At 29.5% G+C, this 19,604-nt stretch overlaps 2 protein-coding genes across 2 annotated transcripts in view; one reads left to right on the top strand and one right to left on the bottom strand.

The window, feature by feature from the left end:
- The window catches only part of LOC107440358 (UBX domain-containing protein 4), a 59,967-nt gene extending 58,853 nt beyond the window's left edge, over window positions 1–1,114 (top strand). The window contains exon 14 of the mRNA XM_043053774.2: window positions 888–1,114. Within this exon, the coding sequence (XP_042909708.1) occupies window positions 888–1,014 (127 nt within the window). The 3' untranslated portion in view covers window positions 1,015–1,114. The remainder of the gene's footprint in view (window positions 1–887) is intronic.
- LOC107440359 (dnaJ homolog subfamily C member 9) lies at window positions 1,111–15,846 on the bottom strand. Its single transcript, XM_016053267.4, has 5 exons — window positions 15,556–15,846; window positions 15,327–15,479; window positions 9,183–9,311; window positions 3,038–3,249; window positions 1,111–1,354 (listed from the first exon to the last, which is right to left on the bottom strand). The coding sequence occupies exons 1-5, from the start codon at window positions 15,644–15,646 to the stop codon at window positions 1,181–1,183; spliced, it is 759 nt and encodes a 252-aa protein (XP_015908753.1). The 5' UTR covers window positions 15,647–15,846; the 3' UTR covers window positions 1,111–1,180.
- Between the last annotated feature and the right edge of the window lie 3,758 nt (window positions 15,847–19,604).

Raw genomic sequence — 19,604 nt, 5'->3', positions numbered from 1 at the left:
CCAAACATTCTTTTAAGGTTTTCCCATGATTGCGGGACATTCCTTATTGCTTATAAAAATTTAACGAATATAGACTCTCAAAAATCACAATTTCTTAACTCAAAAAACTGGATTGGTAAAAAAGAACAAATGTAACATGTTGAATTGCTTTAAATTTGAGATATTTTGGCTAGACATATTTCGCATAAATCAAATACTGTTCCTATTGATGTTGTACTGGCAAGTTTGAGGGAAAGATGAAAATAAAAAGAGGTACTCTTGAAGTTATCAATGATAAAGAAAGATGGGTTTAGAACCTTAAAGAAGAGAACATGTCAGTTCTCTCAATATACTTCAATGCTGTTTCTGAAAACACTGTCCTTCCTAAAATGAGTTTGTAAAATTTGGTTAAGACCTTTTAAAGAAAACATAGCTGCCAATATGGATAGGAAGAAAAAAAATCCAGTAGATTTTACTAAATATAACTTTCATGGTTGCATAATGTACTAAATATTTTACACATAGTTTTATAGTCAGAAAAACTGCAATATTTTCCAGTTATGATTGACATTAAACATGCTTGAAACGTTATGTTAACTCATAGTTTTGAATATTATTGGCATCTAATTCCTCAAAGAGAGCTCTATAAATGAGATTCACTTCATTATTTAAATATTCTAGCAAGCAAGCAATAATCTGTACAAAAATTCTATCTCAACAGGGACTTTTATTTTTAGGAAATTTTGTAAAATTTACAAAAATCAGTAGAGTTGGCAGCTATGAAACAATAACTGATTTCTCCCCCATTTTCCTTGCTTTGCAATATAAATTTATTTTTGATGTTATAGTGCAACCTTGTAAATTTTGAAAATGTGATAAGAGAATCTTTATTATGTTCTTGTCTTTAGGCAACCCAATATTCGAAGGAGAGAGTCACCATTTGCCAAACGAGAAGGCAATGTATTCCGCATCAACAATCAAAGCGATGATGATGAGAACAATACTTGGAATGGTAACTCTACTCAACAAATGTGATGGACTATCTAATTTGTGTTAGAATAGAATTTTTCCCCTTTTATCAGTCTATTGAGTGTATATTTGTTAAGATTGTAAAATAAAATAATCAAGCTGTTTATTTTGTCAACAATTTATTAGTAAATACTGTGAAACACATCAAATAATTGAACTCAACATAGTTAGATTAGCGCTTCTTTCTTTTACCTTTGACTTCTTGCTTACCATACTTGGCTTCTAAACTTTGTATCATACTATTGAACTGGCCTTCTCTTTCTTGGGTACGCCTGGACATAGCTTTCATGAGGCCACAGTCCATCTCTTCTTTAACTTCAGCTGCTTCTTTAGCTTCAGATTTGAACTACAGTAGTTAACAAGAGTTATTTAGACATATGAAAATAATAACAAAAATAAATTCCCTACACATGGGTGCCACTCTAAAAAGAATTTCAAGACTGGGCTATTTTTTTGACCAATTAACACGATCTAGCGTTGTTCACCAGAATTTTCAGAAATTTATAACTCACCGACTAAAAAATGCAACTTTCGATAATAATGGCACATACATTAAATCAATGATTTAATTATTCTTTTTTCATTTCGTGAATTTTTCACAGCAAACAAGATTTTAAAAAATACTAGTTAACCTTGTAGATATTTTTGTACCAATCACTGGATAATAAACCACTCATTTTTTCCTGAAGTTATCCATATGTCTGCTTTTTTCTTTTTGGCTTCATGATTATTTATTTCTTATTTGATCTCTATAAATTCAATTCAATAAAAAGATAATCTTAACTTCGTTCAGCATTTCAAAATGTTAGAGGAAAATGAAAACTCAAAACAAATTTGGGTAGAACAATAGTACAAATTTGGTTTAACCAAGTAGGCACTGAAGATCAATCAATCTCATTGTGGTGTGACATCATTACTAGATCACATAACAATGTTTTCATTAAATATTTAAATGAAGTTAACTAGAAAATATTTATTTAAAATGAACATTTTTAAGGAAGAAAAGCAAAACAAATGGAAAAAGAGATTAATTTAGTCTCAAGACTGATTTTCATCCCCAGGACTGAATAGTGGCACCCATGCATATAAAATAAAAATAATGCGATTTTACAAAAATGCCGTTACATAGCTGTTCAGAATTTTTTGGATTTGTTTCAAATTTTGAAATCAAATCTGATATTTTTATAAAAAATCCGAATTTTAGTAAAATTGCAGTATTTTTGCTTTTAAATCAATCCCTTGTTCCGATCGCCGCAGTCGCGCTTCCTTAGATTATTGTGCAGAAGTAATTTTTAACAGCGTTTTATTGTAAAATACTATTCCAATAGCTGTTGCTGATCATTTCATTAAATTGAAACTTAAACTATTATAATTTTTTTAAAAATGTTTTGTAGTATTAAACATTTGCATCAGAAATATTTTTTTATGATGTAGTTTAATATTTACCTGTGTTTCATAATTTGGAGAAGAATAATTATATATTAATAGATAATGGTTGCTTTTTTTTTAACTATTATACCAGTATTCCTAATTATAAAATATTGATATTATAAATTTCCCACAAAAGATAGTGTTTATATATATTTTTTTTTTACTAATTTACATAAGGAATTTAAATATACTATGTCTATTAATGTTATTATTTAATAGTTAAATTTTTGCCTTACTCTCGTATTTGGTGCGTATAATTTTGTCGCACATAGTGTTCCTAATTTTTTATTCCTAAGGTTGGCAGCTATGCCGTTATTGAAAATCTTAATAGCTTGGTTAAAAAATTTTTGAACTCAGATAAAAAAATTTGAAATAATTTTTATGGGGAAAATTAGGGCTTTTAGAAACATTATAAAATCAAGTAGGCACCTACATATTTTGTGTGTGTTAGATTTGTTTTTTTTTTTTCTTTCCATTTTTACTTTCGGAAAATTTTAATCGCTTATAAAAAAAAGTCTGAAAAATTCTGCAAAACCAGTAGCAGGGTTTCTGTTTCCATAATTTTAATTAGTGAATTTTAATTAGTTAATATACTTACACGCTTAATTCGTGCCATTTTTTTAGTTTTAGATTCTTTCACAAATTTGGGGAATGATGGAATTTCATCCTTATTAATTAGTTCCGTCAAAATGGTTATTAATCTGTCTTCCTCTTCTACGTCATAACCCAAGAAAACTTCAGCTATAAGATTCATATCACCTTCATACTTCACATAGCATTCTTTAAGGTCTTGAATTTCTTCATCAGATCCTACAAAAGAAATGAAAATTATTCAACCAATTGGAAAACAATGTTATATCATTTTTTATAATAATAGCCTGAGAGCTCAAGAAGAATAAAATAATGCTTTACTCAGATCATGTAAGGATAAGGTTAAAATAATTTGATGTAATTAAATGGAGTATTCAGGCATGTGATTCTTCCGTGAAGCAGTAATTTATATTTTGGCAAAATTTGACAGAATTCCGCCAATTTATAATTGAAGGTTTCGTTACTTTCGCAAAATCTTGTTAACGACATTTATTCCGACCTTACCAGTACCCTGTCTTTTGTCCTCCTAAATTCTCTGTCACACATGATAACAGCTTTGTTAAGCAGATTTGTTCTTGTTAAGCAGTTTGTAAGTTCTTTCCTTGAAAGAAACGAGAAGATGCTTATCTCTCAGAAGAGCAATAATGCTGCAATTTCTAAGAATAAGGAATTTTCCTATTAGGAGAATCCTCTTGTCACTTAAGTTCCTAATCCTGCGAAAAAAAGAATATTGTACCTAATTTTTTGTCAGTTCGGTCTGCATAGAAATATTTCATTTTGTGCAAAAAAGTTGAACTAGATTCAAGACAAGCTTACAAAGTATGAAATTTTTAGAATTTTATTAAGTAATAATGAGCTAAATTTACACTTATCAAAATTTAATATATAAACTTTTTTAAATAACTTTTAATTTTCCGAGAAATTTTCAATTAATGTTTTTAAAATGTGCTTTAATTTTCCCTTTTCCAAAATGAGATTTTTTTTTTCTTCTTCACCATGTTGATTTTCGCCACAAATTATGCAAAAAACATGGTTTTCAAAATATTCTATTCAACATTTTCAAAATTCATGCAACCACAATCCACTTCAACGTACCGAGCGCAAATCACTTTCCATGTTTGACGACATACTAGCGGGTCTGCTTGTGTGTATGAGCTAGATTTGGTGGTCTTGCATTCTCATGTGCAAATCTGATATATTTTGCAAGAGTTTCTCACTTTTAGACTTCATTTTCTACCCTTTGAATCGAACCAAAAAATCTCTCAAATGTTTGATCACGAGGATCAACTAAGCTTTGCCAATTTTTTCCCTAAAAGTGAAAGAAAATATAATTTCATTGCAGGGGAAGCTCCATCGTCAATGGAGTTCTCACGCTATTCTATTTATAGATGAGAACCACAATCCTTGAACACTTTGGGATTATTCACTAATTATGTATTTTCATGTGGTTCCTCAGAGCAGTAAGGAATCACAAAGCTTCATTTCTTAAGAATTTCCATCTTGCTTTTATTCTTTTAAATTAATAAATGAATTGAGATTTTTAATTGTAAGAATCTGTTCTTAAAGGACTGTCTACTAATTGCATAAAATTTTTGTAAATGTCTATTGTACCTTATAAGAATTAATTTTGTTCATATTTCGTGCGTTGCCTACGTACGAAGGTTGAAATTTTTAGGTGATTTTATTGTTTGAATAGTACATCTGCCTGATTGAGTAACTTAGTAAAAATGCATGTCAGTAAGATGATCTACAATTTTTGGTGTTAATATATATAAGGCAATTCCATTGTCTCAAATGTAAAACATGAACTGAAATTTCTTTGAACAATTTCATTTATGAACTACAAATTAAAATTATTAAATTTATGTTTAAAATACTTCGTTCACTATATTGTATCAAAAAATCGTTTATTTTATAAAATCTGATACTAATAAGTTCACATTGAATAGATTAAACTGTTGGTGTCGGACTTAAATCACGATTTTTTTTTTTTTTTAATGGCGGGCACTTGGGGGTTGTCCCATTGGCCACAGGAATGCCAGAACTGCTACTCTCTTCTCGTTACCCAGTGGGCATCTGTGGCGAAGCCACAGCGGCAGAGCAGCGCCGGCCACGTCACACAACCACAAACCCGTTTATAGGGCGGGTCACATTCACACACAAAGGAGAAAGGACATAGAACACAAGGAGAAAGAAACACCCATGCCCTGAGCAGGATTCGAACCAACGACTCTGCAGTCAGGCACGCTAAATGCTCCGCCACCAGGTCGGCAGTCACACAAAATTAAATTCCGATTACTTAGTTACGTATCCTTTAAATTCTGTGAATTGTTTTGGAATTTAATTTTAAATGGCTTATTGTAGTCCGCGGAGATCGAGATTCAGACAGAAAGTAAAGGTTATTATAAAAAAGCAGACAAATACATACAAATTTAAAAAGAACGCCATCTGGCGGTATTAAAAAAAAAGTCTTCATAATCCTTCCCTGGGAATGATTTTACTTTTTAATACATAAATACACAAAAATAATAATACATAAAAAATATTAATTCTTTTAATGTAAATTTCAAATTAAACCTATTTTTTCCAAAGAGAAAGTTTAAATTATTTACCATGTGTAAAGTAGCACCAGAATCCAGCATGAAAACAGTTTTGTTTTTACCTGTAGTATTAGAATTTATGTTGTTCTTGTTCGGCAGTAAGAGCAAAATTTTCTCTAGAATATTTATCTTGATTTTAAAATGCACAATGAGCGTTATAGTTTTTGGTTTTGTTAATAACCAATTAATAGTTCGAAAATGTTCAAAAGAACATTTTCGAACTATAACCTGGATTTTTCTCGAGATGGTGGATTTTGATTCCCCTCATTCTTGTTTCGGAAATAGCAGCCTTCAGCTAGGTGATCCGTTTTATGACAGATGGAACATTTCCTCTCTATTCTATTTTCATATTTTTGTTTTACTCCTAATGTTTCTGTTCGTCTAGGAAAATCATGTTTTTAATTTTGATATGCTGTTTTCTTCTTCTCACAGTATTTCTAAAATTTCATCCATTTGACGTTGGGTTTTCAGGATTTCTCTTATTTTTGAAAACTTTCCTCGTAAACCTGCATAAAAAACAAGTTCTCTTTCTGAAATTTCCAGTTTGAAGTCCACATGATCTTCTTGCATCGTTTACCAGTAAATATGTTTCCCATAGAATTTTTGAATTAGTTTGCGAACTGAAGACTTTGGTCGTCAGAAAGCCAAAGTTGAATGCTCGCTACAGCATCATCATTGTTTAGTGTCCATTGTTCTCACAACTTTGGATCAATGGGAGGCCTCTTCAGTAAGCATATTTGCAATTTTCGTAAGTGTCAGAAAAGCCTTGACTTTATTACGCCACTGATAGAAGTTGTCACCGTTGAGCAGTGGAATACTCGGCAGATCCCTATTCATTTTGGAGTCTTAATGATGTAAATCACGCGAAACTTAGTGAAACTTTTTACTGAATCATAATTTTCAAAACTACAGCTGAGCTGCCAACTGTAGCCCGTGGAGATCGAGATTCAGACAGAAAGTAAAGATTTATTAACAAAAAGCAGACAAATTTAAAAAGAATGCCATCATATTAAGCAGACTTCATATCAATCCTTCCCTGGGAATGACAACATATATATATAAAAGCTATGATATCCAAATATTTACAAAAAAAGAGCCACGTTTAAACCATGTGATTATAAAACCCGATGATTAATTTTAAAATTGTAAGAATATGAATCACATAAATATGAATCATATGCATGATTTTAAAATAGTGTGAATAAGTATCGCAATATTTAATTTTATGAGAGAATATGAATTCGATATGTGGCTTTTGAATCATGTGAATATGAAACTCGCTACTGAATTTCGAAAATTCTTAAATATAAATCATGATGCGTAATTTTTAAATTGTGTTAATACAAATAACTATGTATAATTTTTTATTTGCGTGAATATGAATCCCAATGTCTAATTTTTAAATTGAGTATAAATAAGAAAATTGATGTTTGATATTACAACAGCATAAATAAATCACGACATTAGATTTTAAACTCACTAGAATACGAATTGCTACATAGGATTTTAAAACACTTAACGTTAACACGTAAATACAAATAGCGCTAATGGATTTTTAAATCTCGTAAATAAGAATCGCAGCATAAGACATTTTAATTATTGAAAAACTCAACAATATTTAGAAGCAAAATTTTAAAAAAGTATGAAGTGAGGGACTTCCACCATTTTAAATGCAGCAAAAAATCTTATATTATTCATATTTGTTATTCTAAAAAACTTTAAATCATCCCTTAATGATTTCATTTAAAAACAATTGAAACAAAAATTCAATTATCTCAGATTTGTTATATAATATAGGCATAGGGATGGTAAAATTTAGTGTTTCAATTCTTATTGTATTTACATTTTAAAATCATTTAAATTTATTTAATCATTTTATTAAAGAAATACTGAACCAAGTTACAAGTTTTAAACAATTGTAACTAATTTACATTTGTAATATGAATTTATTTAAGTTTTCGTGGTTTTCTTAATTCTTTCATTCATTATAAATTCCGTACATTAATCTTGTAAATGTTTAGTTGAATGTACTTTTCATATAATAACTTTTATTTAAATCTAAGAAATACACTCAATAATATTTTTTGATATTAGTTAAATTAATTATAATTTTGAATTAAATTTTTTTACATAATTATAAATTTAAAAAATAGAATGAGTCCCTTAACATTAAATGTATTTAAAATTGTGCATAAATTGGGATCCGATGACAAGAAAGAAAGAAAAAAAATTACAGTAAGTTTCTCTGGGCAAAGCAAGTCTTTCTTCAATACTGGTAATAAACACTATGTATTTAATATGCATAGCTGTCGACATGGATAGGAAAATATCCAGTAGATTTTCAAAATAATATAAATTTCATGATAATTTTTGCATTAAGTACTAAATATTTTGCACATAGGAAATTTTAGGGATTTTTTATAGTCATTAAAAAAAAAATCTACAATATTTTACAGTTATAATTGACATTAAACATACTTGAAATGTTAAGTATTATGTTTCCTCATAATTTCAAATATTAATAAGCATTTAATTCATCAAAGATAGTAAAGATTTTTTTAATTAATTCGAAAAGTTCTGAATAAAAATAAACTGAACATTTTAGAAAAAAAGAAGTTTTGAACTGATTTCTCGAGGTTTGCTTCATTATATATTAGCAATACTTATTACAGCAATACTATTCAAGCAAGCAAAAAACTGTACAAAAGTTCGATTTAAATAGGAATTTTTAGGGAATTTTCTAAAATGTAGAAAAACCAGGAGAATTTTAATTAAACCAGTAGACCATGAGAAGCTGGCAAAATCCAGTAGTGTTGGCAGCTATGAATATGCTTTAAAAGCATCTGAAGTAATCAAACAAAATGGGCATAATTGAAATATATTACCAACAAAATATTCACATACAACTAATGAAAAACTATAACTTAACAATTTAATGTTATCCACTTTTAGTCTATAACTTAATTTATTTATTAATGTATTTTATTAGTAATCATTATTTTTTTTTAATAATATCTAATGATTAACCTTTTAATTTATTATTTCTTTAAATATACCTCCACTATCAATGAAATAAGACTTAAATAAAAATCACACTCTAAAGAATATATTCATAATTTCTTAAAAAATAATTCATTGGTTTAAATCAATGATTTCCTTAAAAAATCACAGTTGATTTAAATCAAAGTTTCTTTTTAAGAAAAAATTATTTAAATCAGGATTTTAATCATGATATAACTTAAGTGATATATATCATGTGAGCCCTGGCATAATAAGGTCCTGTTCTTTTTTCGATGCTTTAAAAAGAGAAAAAAAAGCATGTTTTTCAAAGATTTAAAGATTAAATTAAGAATAAAAGATTAATCAAAATAAGTAGTACTTTCCAAAATCCATTTTTAAAATGGAAAATATTATGAAGATTTTTGTCTTAGAGGTAAAATATTTTATGAAATAGAAAAATCTAAAAAAAAAATTTAAAAAAATTCGAAAAGAAACTTTTTTTTCTTCATATTATAACTGTAACATATATAGGTTTTTTGCTATAACCATTACCTTTATATTTGGAGAAAAAAGTGTCAATGTCTTCTTTCGTGATTTTTGGAAATAAATTGCGCCAGTAGTTTTCCCAAAACTCGGGAGTTGAATCATTTTCCGAAATATTATTTTCTTCATCAATCTCACCTAAAAGATGAAAAAATTACGTTCAAATTATTGTTCTTACATAGGATATTAGCATGAGGGTTGTTTAATAATATTTAGATAAAGAAAATTTGGAAATTGTTAAATTGAAAAAAATTATCACAACATATTGTTAAAATTCGGGAGTTGAATAATTTTCTTCATTAATCTCACGAAAAAAAGTTTTTTATCATATTGTTAGGAAGGAAAAGTATTACATGGTGGCCACTCAAATCAGATTTCAAATTTCCCTGATTTTTCCAGGTCTTCCAGATAAAAATCTTAAAATTTCCAGGTTTTAGTCTCTTTATTCTAATAAAGTGTAGGATGTAGGTACAAGAAAAGTGCCTATATTATAAAATATTTTATTCAAAATGTTATTTTTTTTAACATATCTTGAAAAAAATTATTTATTTTGACAATTTGGCAAGATTTTTTATTCATTTTTTAATGTTTTGGTACAAAATTTTGAATCAAAAATCATATATTGACCAAGAAAAGAGTAAAAGTAAATATTAGTATATAGTTAGTTCCTAAAAAAAACCTTTTTTTAAAATTAAAATATGTTATAAAAGGTTAAAATGAAATAGAAAAAATTAGCATTAATGCAACAATTGTAACAATTTGTCGATAAACATTGCTGTTAGCGATTATAAAAAAAAATTTGCGATTGGTTGGTTTGCTGAGAAAATATAATTCACGGATTTCTTTTAATGGGAATACAAAAGCTTTCAGAAAAAGAGTGCAATATAAAATCTATTATTATTATTAAATTATAACCAACTAATTTTTGGAGAATCTTAACAAGTTGAAAATACAAAAACATTTTGTCAAAATGGGAAAAAATTACCACGAAAGCATTGGAACAAGCTTAAGCTATAAATGGATTCAGCCCAAGGACAGAATTAAAAAACAGAAGCTAATATCCGAATCCCTTCTTCCACCTCCACCACAATCTTTCCTAAATTGCACAGTCCATAACGGTCAAAGATTTCCACATTCGTTTAGCAACCGTGGGAGAATTTTATGTCGCATTCTAGTTTAACAGAGCTGTAATGGAGCAAATTTTGATGCAAGCAAAGTTTTGCTAAGTTGATGATATTTCAACTGCTTGGAGATACATTTTCGTCTAAAAAAAGTGGGTATAATGGATAAAATAATTTAAATTGGTGAAATTAATTCTTTATCAGGGAATTCTTTAGAATTCCCTGATTTTTCCAAGTTTTTATCCAAATTTCCCTGATTGTACCAGGTTTTTTCCAGTATAAAAAAAATTCCCTGATAATTTCAGGTTTTCAAGGTTTTCCAGGTGGGTGGCCACCCTGAGTATATTAGGATATTTTAAAGATTAGCCACAGTTATCAATATTTCTAACTAGTTGCTTATCTGCCTTAGTTTACGCAGGCCTGTAAAGTAAAGAAATTATTTTGTATTATTTAATAGAAGGGTGTAAAACCTTCCTACCTTAAACACTTGTCTAATGTGTGTGTTGACTACTGAAATAAATCAGTTCTGTCGCAGCATTATTCATTATTTTTAAGTTCCACGCTTATTATTAGAATTTTCACTGAGATGATGATTAACCTCCTTACGAGGTGAATATGTAGAATGATGATGAAAAAAGTCTCGTTGCGAGAGTAGCAATCAGAGAATATTAATACAGTATGAGACACCTAATCTAGCAGGACCTGAAATTCGACACTTAATTCGATCTATTTTTTTCTTTAAATTTTATTTATATCAGGGGCTTGAATTTGAAAAATTTGGTGCAAAAAATTAACATAAGTTTCCGTAGTTATTGATTTAGATGCAAAAGACCACATATATCGAGTGTGATGATCAATTACTTTAAGTTAAATATTTTTTGGTAGAATTGTAATAACTAAAACCACCTACACTATCAATTACAATTATTTCAAAAGGTTTGTCAACTGGGGGCATTTCCTGAAGTAATCCAAATCTTTTCTGTCCAGGTTTTTTATTAATATGACAAGTAAGACAATGTTTGTTAAAATTTGAAATGTCTAAAGTAATATTTTCCCAACGTAAACATAAAACATCATCTATTTTAATAAAATTTCCAGTTAAATTATCATTTTGTTGAGCTTCGCGAATTTCGCCTAATTTCAAAAGATGTGAAAAATGGCTTACATTATTTAAATCAACATTACTATTGTGCTCAAAATTGTCAGGAATATCTCGGGATAACATGTCAGCTTCAAAGTTTAGAGTGCCTTTTGTGTATTTTTTATCATAATCATACATACTTATTAAGTAAAGACCAGCGGAACAACCTACTCTTCAGATTTTTTACATTTTTTTACCAAACTAAAGTCGCATGATCTGTATGTATGGTAAATTTATTTCCAAATAAATAGTGATAGAATTTGTTTAATGCATCAACAATAACAAGACATTCCAGTTCTGTGATAGCATAATATTTCTCATAGTTTCTAAGAGAACGAGAATGGAATGCTATTGGATGTAAGACACCTGAAACATCTGGCTGTTTTAAAATTGCTCTAACACCACTTTGACTTTCATCAACAAAAATATGACATGGTAATTTAGGATTAAATATTTTCAAAATTGGTTTACAAACTAAAGCCTTCTTTAAAATTCCGAATGCTTCTTCTTGACATTTGGGAGTTCAACACCAGGGTGTATTTTTCTTTAAAAGATTATTTAAAGGTGCTCTAACTTTAGCATAATTATTTATAAATTTATTATACACATTTATTGAACCTAAAAATCGTTGAAGAGATTTAACATCAGTTGGAGGTTTTAAGTTTTTAATTGCTTCAATGTTGTTGTTATCAGGAGGTACTATACCATTACACATTTCATAACCCAAAAATTGAATTTTAGTTTGCAAAAAAGAGCATTTAGAAGCTTTTAATTTTAAATTTTCAAATCTACATATTTCAAAAATTTATTTTAGATGATTTAAATATTCTTCATAACTATTAGAATAAATAATGATATAATAATTATAATTATCATATAATTCATTTTCAGAATTTTCTGTATTGCTTTTAGCGTTTTCATTCAGAATAAAATTGTAATTTTTACCACTCTGTAAGCGCATTCCAATAATTAAATATAACCTTTAGAAGAAGAAAAAATTAAATATATAAATAGCATATTTTGCTTTTTTAACCATAATAAAATAAAAATTCAAATTTTACTACTACAGTCAATATAATATACACTGTGATATATAATGCAATAAAAAAAAAATGATTGCTTAAATAATTAAAATTATAATCATACTGAATCAAAAGTGAAAAAAGAAAAAAAAAAAAATGATGCTAACACTAAATTTAAATATTATTATTTAATTTAAACAAATAATATTGTAAACCATTGAATAATAATATCAATAAATGGAAATATTATCAAAATATAAATATCAATAGCCATAAAATTATATGTTCAACAGTAAATACCAATCACATCTTCATTTAATCACCAATAAATCACTTCAAATATTTGATAAATCACGCGCGAGCCAAATCATAGCCACCACTTGAGATCACATTTTTGGTCATCTCCCGTTCAAGGAAACACAGAAGAACATTTGAGGAAATCACCGAAAACAAGTCGATCACACACTGAACCTCTATCAACCCTCAATGAGACCGACAAGCAGCTAGCAAGTAGGGCAACACAGCAAGTCACCTGGTGTAGATCCGCAAGAGGCTAATTGTTGATGGTAACATACGGTAGACAAAAATGAGACAAAACAGCGACGAAATCAAATCTCTTCCAAATCAAATTCCGGTACAATGGTAGAGGCAACATCTGGACCCATTAAGGAGGAAAGTCCCAAAATTCTCTTCTTTTAATTTTTTGGCATCAGATTCTTTTAGTCAGGATGTCTGTTTCACGAGCAATGCCGGCATCTCCCAAAATTTCATTTGATTGCATTCTTTTCTTTTTCATTCTTTCTACCATTCTTATGATGCAATCCTTAAAACACTTTAATCGTTTTTAGGAATTCAGAGGAATTAGTCAGAGGAATTTCATCCTCTTCATTTTCTTTTAGACTTGATATTGAATGTTCCCATCCTTGCAAACTTTAAAGTCAATAAACTAAGAAGTTTCAACTTTCAGACTCTAAAATTTTGATAGTTTCCACCACTCACCAGTCTGTACTGCCCGAATCTAGCTTCTAATTCATCCGCTTGAAATTTTCCAAACAGAATATAGTGGGGCTGTATACTTTCAAAGATCTTGAGATGGAAATAAATGATCTTGTATGCAACAGTGCAAAAAAGGTTTCCCTTGAAAGTTTACTGCTTCTAGAAGTCGATTTAACATGGTGCTCTAAGACATTCCCATTTCTCACTTATGGCACCGAATAAGGGATCACAGTAAGCATTTCGCTTAAATTTACCCTTTTCTGATGTCTCGACGTTAACAATTTTCCACCATTTAGAAATAGTATAAATAAAATTAATAGTGCCCTCAATATCTGTCCAAGTTTAGATACCTCTAAAGCTGCAATTAGTTTGTTGCCAAATAATTTTAACGCACGGTTGACATTCTGCCTCTGCAGATGATTAGGAAATAGTTCTTGTTAGCCCTGGAGCTAATTTAATACAATTATCAGAATCATTGTAATATAGACTTTTTAAATGAAAAATACTCGCATAGACATTTTCTTTCTCTCCACTTGACTCAGTGTCAGCTGGCATATAAAAGTTTGATTGGTATTGACAAGTTGTTCCGGATGCATTTAAAAATATGAACTCTATCAAAAAATAATAATAGCTTCTATCTAGGATCTTCAGGATTAGGTATTGATGGTTGCAATGCGCCACCACACAACTTATCAAATGTTTTCCGATTTACTCAGTTGTTATCACCAATAGCAGCTAAAAGTTTATATCCAGCCTCCTTTAATATTTTTAAAACATGCAAAAGTATGGGTTAACTGCTGTTTGTCTGGCCATTGGAAATAAGCCTACAATATCTTTATTTTTTGAAAATATAGAGCATATTAAAAATCTCTGTAAAGTTGAAGCTTCAGTGTTTTAACTATTAATGGATAAGCCTACTAATTTGCCTTCTGTATATGTTATTTGCTGATTGACATAAATTTCATCCAGCATACTGTTTTCAAATGCTCCAATAATTCCATACATTTCTACTACAAGTACTTAGTGTGGGTACTCTTAACACCAGCTTCCAAATTCCCTATATTCTGTATTAGCGTCTTCAAATAGTAAGGATGCAGCAGAGTAAGTTCACCTGACTTTCGTGGAAGACAATAGGCAGCAGGATACTGTAAATAACAATGACTCTAACTCTTTCTTTATAAGTTAACCACTAATACAAAGCAATGCACCACAAGTGGGCAATTTGAACAGGTTTCACTGTATACTGTAAATAACAATGACTCTAACCCTTTCTTTATAAGTTAACCACTAATACAAAGCAATGCACCACAAGTAGGCAATTTGAACAGGTTTCACTGTATACTGTTAATAACAATGACTCTAACCCTTTTCTTTATAAGTTAACCACTAATACAAAGCAATGCACCACAAGTGGGCAATTTTAAATACCAATGACTCTAACCCTTTCTTCATAAGTTAACCACTAATACAAAGCAATGCACCACAAGTGGGCAATTTAGACATGTTTCACTGTATACTAATGTACATTCGGCTAGCCTTCAGAATCTCGAAATAGGAAGACAGGTGATTTGTATTTAAACAATTTCGGCTTTTAATTAGGACTGTTCAAGCACCTGCATCATAGGATAACAAATATGTAATTTTATACTTGGAGCCACTCTAACAGCTAATAATGATGATGGAAAAATCTCTTATGAACAGGAAATCATGTTTACAGAATTATGCGTCTCAGGGGTCAAGTCATAATTAATTTTTTACGTTTCTACGATTTCCGGGCTTACTGTAGTTCAAGTGTGTAAAAATCACTGCTAAATACATCAATATAAAGCATAAAACGTCAAAATATTTCAACAACGAAAAAATATTCACTTACCAGATTCATCATAAACAGCTCTTTTCTCAATATCAGACAAAATAAAATGAACTTTAGCAAGGACCTGAAATTTCCGAGTTGCTTCAACTTTAGCCTCGTCTTCAACCCTATCTGGATGGATCAGTAAAGAAGCTTTTCTATACGCCTTCTTAACTGAAAAAAAAATTTCACACTTAATAGCAACTCAAATCATTGCAAAGTGTACATTTTCAAAAATAAATGAACGCACTATCCAAGAGAGAAGCGCCTTTTCGAACTCCTAAGACATCGTATAAATTTTTTGTTGAGAAATACAGTTCACATTCTTGAATCAAACCCATTGTAAAAAAATTCCCATCTAATTTATTAAGAAAGTCGATAAAAACATTATTCGAGAAAGAGTAAATACTTTTTGTTCTTACAAATAACAACAAAAATCCGCGCTAGTTTTTGGTTGCCAGATTTTTTAAATCAACCTTCACATATTTGCGATCGAAATATTCGAATACGCCATCTAGGGAGAAAACGGGTTCCATGTCTTATCCCTTTTATCTCCTTTTTTCTTTTATATAGGAAAGTATTACCATATTTTCCCTTTCTTAATATTTTTCATTATATCTTTTCATTTATTTTAATATTTTCTTAATATTTTTCAAATTTTTTTTTTTTAAATGTCATGTGAAGTGAATTATAATCAATGTAGTTTCCAGTTATATATAGTTTCCTAACTTACAAGCTTTTTATCTATTCGAAAATTAAAGTCCCGCAGTGGACTGATCGTTAAGACACGGTTCCCAGCAGATCACCGAAGTCAAGCATCCCTGGCTACGGTCAGTGTGCGGGTGGGTGACCACTTGGATCAGTCTGGACCGAGGGTGTGCGGTATTGGTCCTCGTTAAACTGTGCTACCGTAAAGTGCTCGACTTCGCGCGCAGGTTCTCGGGCAACCGAAGCGGGGGTGCCAACCTCTCCGCAGTATATCAAAATTGTGATGGCATGTCTTCGGATCATCCTCCGGGATGTTTCCCAGACCGTCGCCAATAGCCCATTGTGCAGCTCTAGTGCGACGTAAATTAACAACAACAGTTTACAATCCCAAACTATCTCGGGCGAATGAAAAAAATTAAATATTAGTCTTTGTATATGTTCACATCTTCCTTATCTGAAAAATCATCTGCATTACACTCTGCACTTTCACTCGCGAATGCCATTTTTTAACTTCTTTTTTTTTTCTATGTAAATTCATCCACCATCAAATATACAATAGTGCAAAACACGTCTGCAGTCCCGCACATAGCAAAACACCCAAACAGAAATTGGCAAACTTCCAATCACAGCAGATTATAATTATTTTTTGTTTTACTTCCGGCTAAATAAAAATGTGATAAAATAAAACGTATTGACGAATTCTGCTATGCCTGAGTTTACTCGGGATAATCAGGGAAGCAGTTAAAAATATTAACTTTAAAACATGAGTTTATAACCGGATAAAAAATGCACATCAGAAAATAGAGAGTAATATACTTCTTGTGCCCTCTTCTGATGCATCTTCTCTCTCTGACAGAAATTTTAAACACAATTAAACAAAGAGCTTCAGTAACAGGTTCTAAAAAATAAAATATTTATGTTAATTATCGTAACAAAACCAGTTATGTTCTAAACATAGACTTTTTTCCAATTTTAAAATGCAAATATAGCATTTTAAAAAATAACATCGTTTAACTTTAATTGTAAGAAGAAAAATACCAAATCTTAAATTAAGAGCAACTATACAGGGCTGTACCTATGGCTCCCGAGCTTCCTTAAATATTAATAAAAGAAATTTTTTTTCCCCTTTATCATTTTTCACAGTAAGTTACTATTTGTTAAATACCTATTCTTCTATTAGCAATTCTTGAATCTATTGTCACTACTTTTTGGAAGTAATTTTTTTTTTCTTTCTCATTGCCTTTTGAAGAACTAATGTGGGGGAGCATTTAAAACTATGGATTGTTTATTTTTATTTATTAGTTTTTAATTTGTTAGGAAAGATATATTAATTTTAATTCTTTTTTTCTATACAAATTTTAATTATTTCAGTTTTATTTTTTGCGGTTTTTGAAAGACATTTTTGAAATAAAATGTTTATATTCTGAATAGATTGAGTTACACTTAATAAAATTAATGTGAAGATGTAAAGATCCTGCAATTAACCAATATACAATAAAAAATCACTTAACAACTTAAAAAAAATTTTTTTTTTTACTAATTAGCAGGTTAAAATAAAACTATAACATATGGTCTGACAGTTTTACGTTCTAGGGTAAAATGCACATGTTAAAAATCCATTTCAGTTCAGGGGTCTGTCTAGGGTTTTTGGAAGGTACCTATTTTGTGAAAATTTAGGCATAATTTGTTAAATTTAAAAATTATATTAAAAAATCAACACAAAAATATGGTAAAGTATGAAAATATTTAAAAAAATTATCACTACAAATAAAAATCATTTATGACTGGTAAATTCCTATATTTTTTTCCTCATATATTCAAAAATAATTTTTCTATTGTAAAATTTTGACCAAACACGTGCTACCTTTTTGTAAAAGACAGCAGGCGGAGAATATCTTATCCATAGATTGCAACGAGAATGGGATTTGAACGAGAGCTTGCTTTTTTAAAAGTATTTTGTGAAACTACCGATTTTTATGAAGTTAAACTTCAAGAAACCAATTGCCCAGCTGGTATGGCCAGTCAATGGCTGGAATAGATTGTCATTCTATGGTAAGTAAAAAAACTAATGGAAAATAGACAAGAGCACAAAAATATTTTGAAAACTTCATTTATTTAGTAAATGATAAGAATGGGAAAATATATAGACATATGAAAGGTGTTACTGGCCTTTCTTAATGAATAATTTTTGAATCCTTTTCAAAAAAGAAGTAAAAGATATTATAATATTTTAGGGAGAGAAATTCATAAGCTATCGAAATTTTATGAATCACTACTCAGGAAAGCAGGAATGAAAATTATAAAAACTCCAATAACGAACATAAAATAAAAATATGTTGTAATAATTAGAGATAAACTCTTCTCTGTTACCTAAGGCAATCAAACAGGTTATATTGTTTTAATTTTTGATTCCTTTATTAGAAGGACGCCTATCTATGACATAGAAGATGGGGAATCATGGATTTGACAGCTTTGAATAATTACTATTACGGTTAAAACAAAAAGGTACAAGAAAAAATTATTGCAACTGTTACTGTAAGTTCGAAGTGAAATGAATCCAACAGGACTTCAATATCTGTATGCCTAGGTAGACCATTTAATGTACACAAACTAGCAAATGACTAGTTAGTGGGAAATTTGTCACCAACCTTATGTTTTTTAATATACTTTTCAACAATTCAACGTGAATTATGTGTTCTGTATAAAGAAATAACTATTTTTCTTTTCTGAAATAGCGAATAATAGCTAATAAACGGTTAAATTTTGATAATTTTTATTTATTTTTTTATTTTATTTTCTGTTATTTTTTTAACTTCTTTTTCAATATTTTTAAGTGAATAAAGTGTTCTGTATATGAAAAAAATTATTATTTTTTTGTTAAAGAGCGAATAATGGCGGAAAAAAGGACAAGAGTCATATCAGGAGGCACGCACACATCACACCCCGTAACTCTCTTTAATATTAACCTATAAATTTCAAACTGGGGCAGAAATTAGAGTCTAATGTGACGAACAACTGTACCCGAGGACATTTTTATACACACACGAGTGGCCAGAAAATGAGTCAAAATATATTTGTTGACTAACCGGGGGGAGGTGTTTTAAGCTGTTGATGCGCGGGCCTGGCATGTGAAGCGTGGGTCAGTTGGTAGCTCAGTGGGCAAACTAGATTTGAAGGTACTGAGGTCCTGGAATCGACACTCTGCAAGGATCGACTCTGAATTTTTATTTATTTATTTTATATTATGTTTTTAAATATACTCTTCAACAATTCAACGTGAATCATGTGTTCTGTATAAAGAAATCACTATTTTTCTTTTCCGAAATAACGAATAATAGCTAATAAACGGTTAAATTTTGATAATTTTTATTTATTTTATTTTATGTTATTTTTAACTTCTTTTTCAATATTTTTAAGTAAATAAAGTGTTCTGCATAGGAAAAAAATTATTTTTTTTGTTAAAGAGCGAATAATGGCTGAAAAAGGGACGAAAGTTGTATCAGGAGTCACACACACATCACACCCCGTAACTCCCTATAAAATTAACCTATAAATTTCAAATTGGGGCCGAAATTAGAGTTCTATGCGATG

The sequence above is a fragment of the Parasteatoda tepidariorum genome, chromosome 2 (assembly GCF_043381705.1).
Source record: "Parasteatoda tepidariorum isolate YZ-2023 chromosome 2, CAS_Ptep_4.0, whole genome shotgun sequence".
NCBI lineage: Eukaryota > Metazoa > Arthropoda > Arachnida > Araneae > Theridiidae > Parasteatoda > Parasteatoda tepidariorum.
Note: the sequence above shows the minus strand (reverse complement) of the source record. Positions and strands in the feature narration are given on the sequence as shown.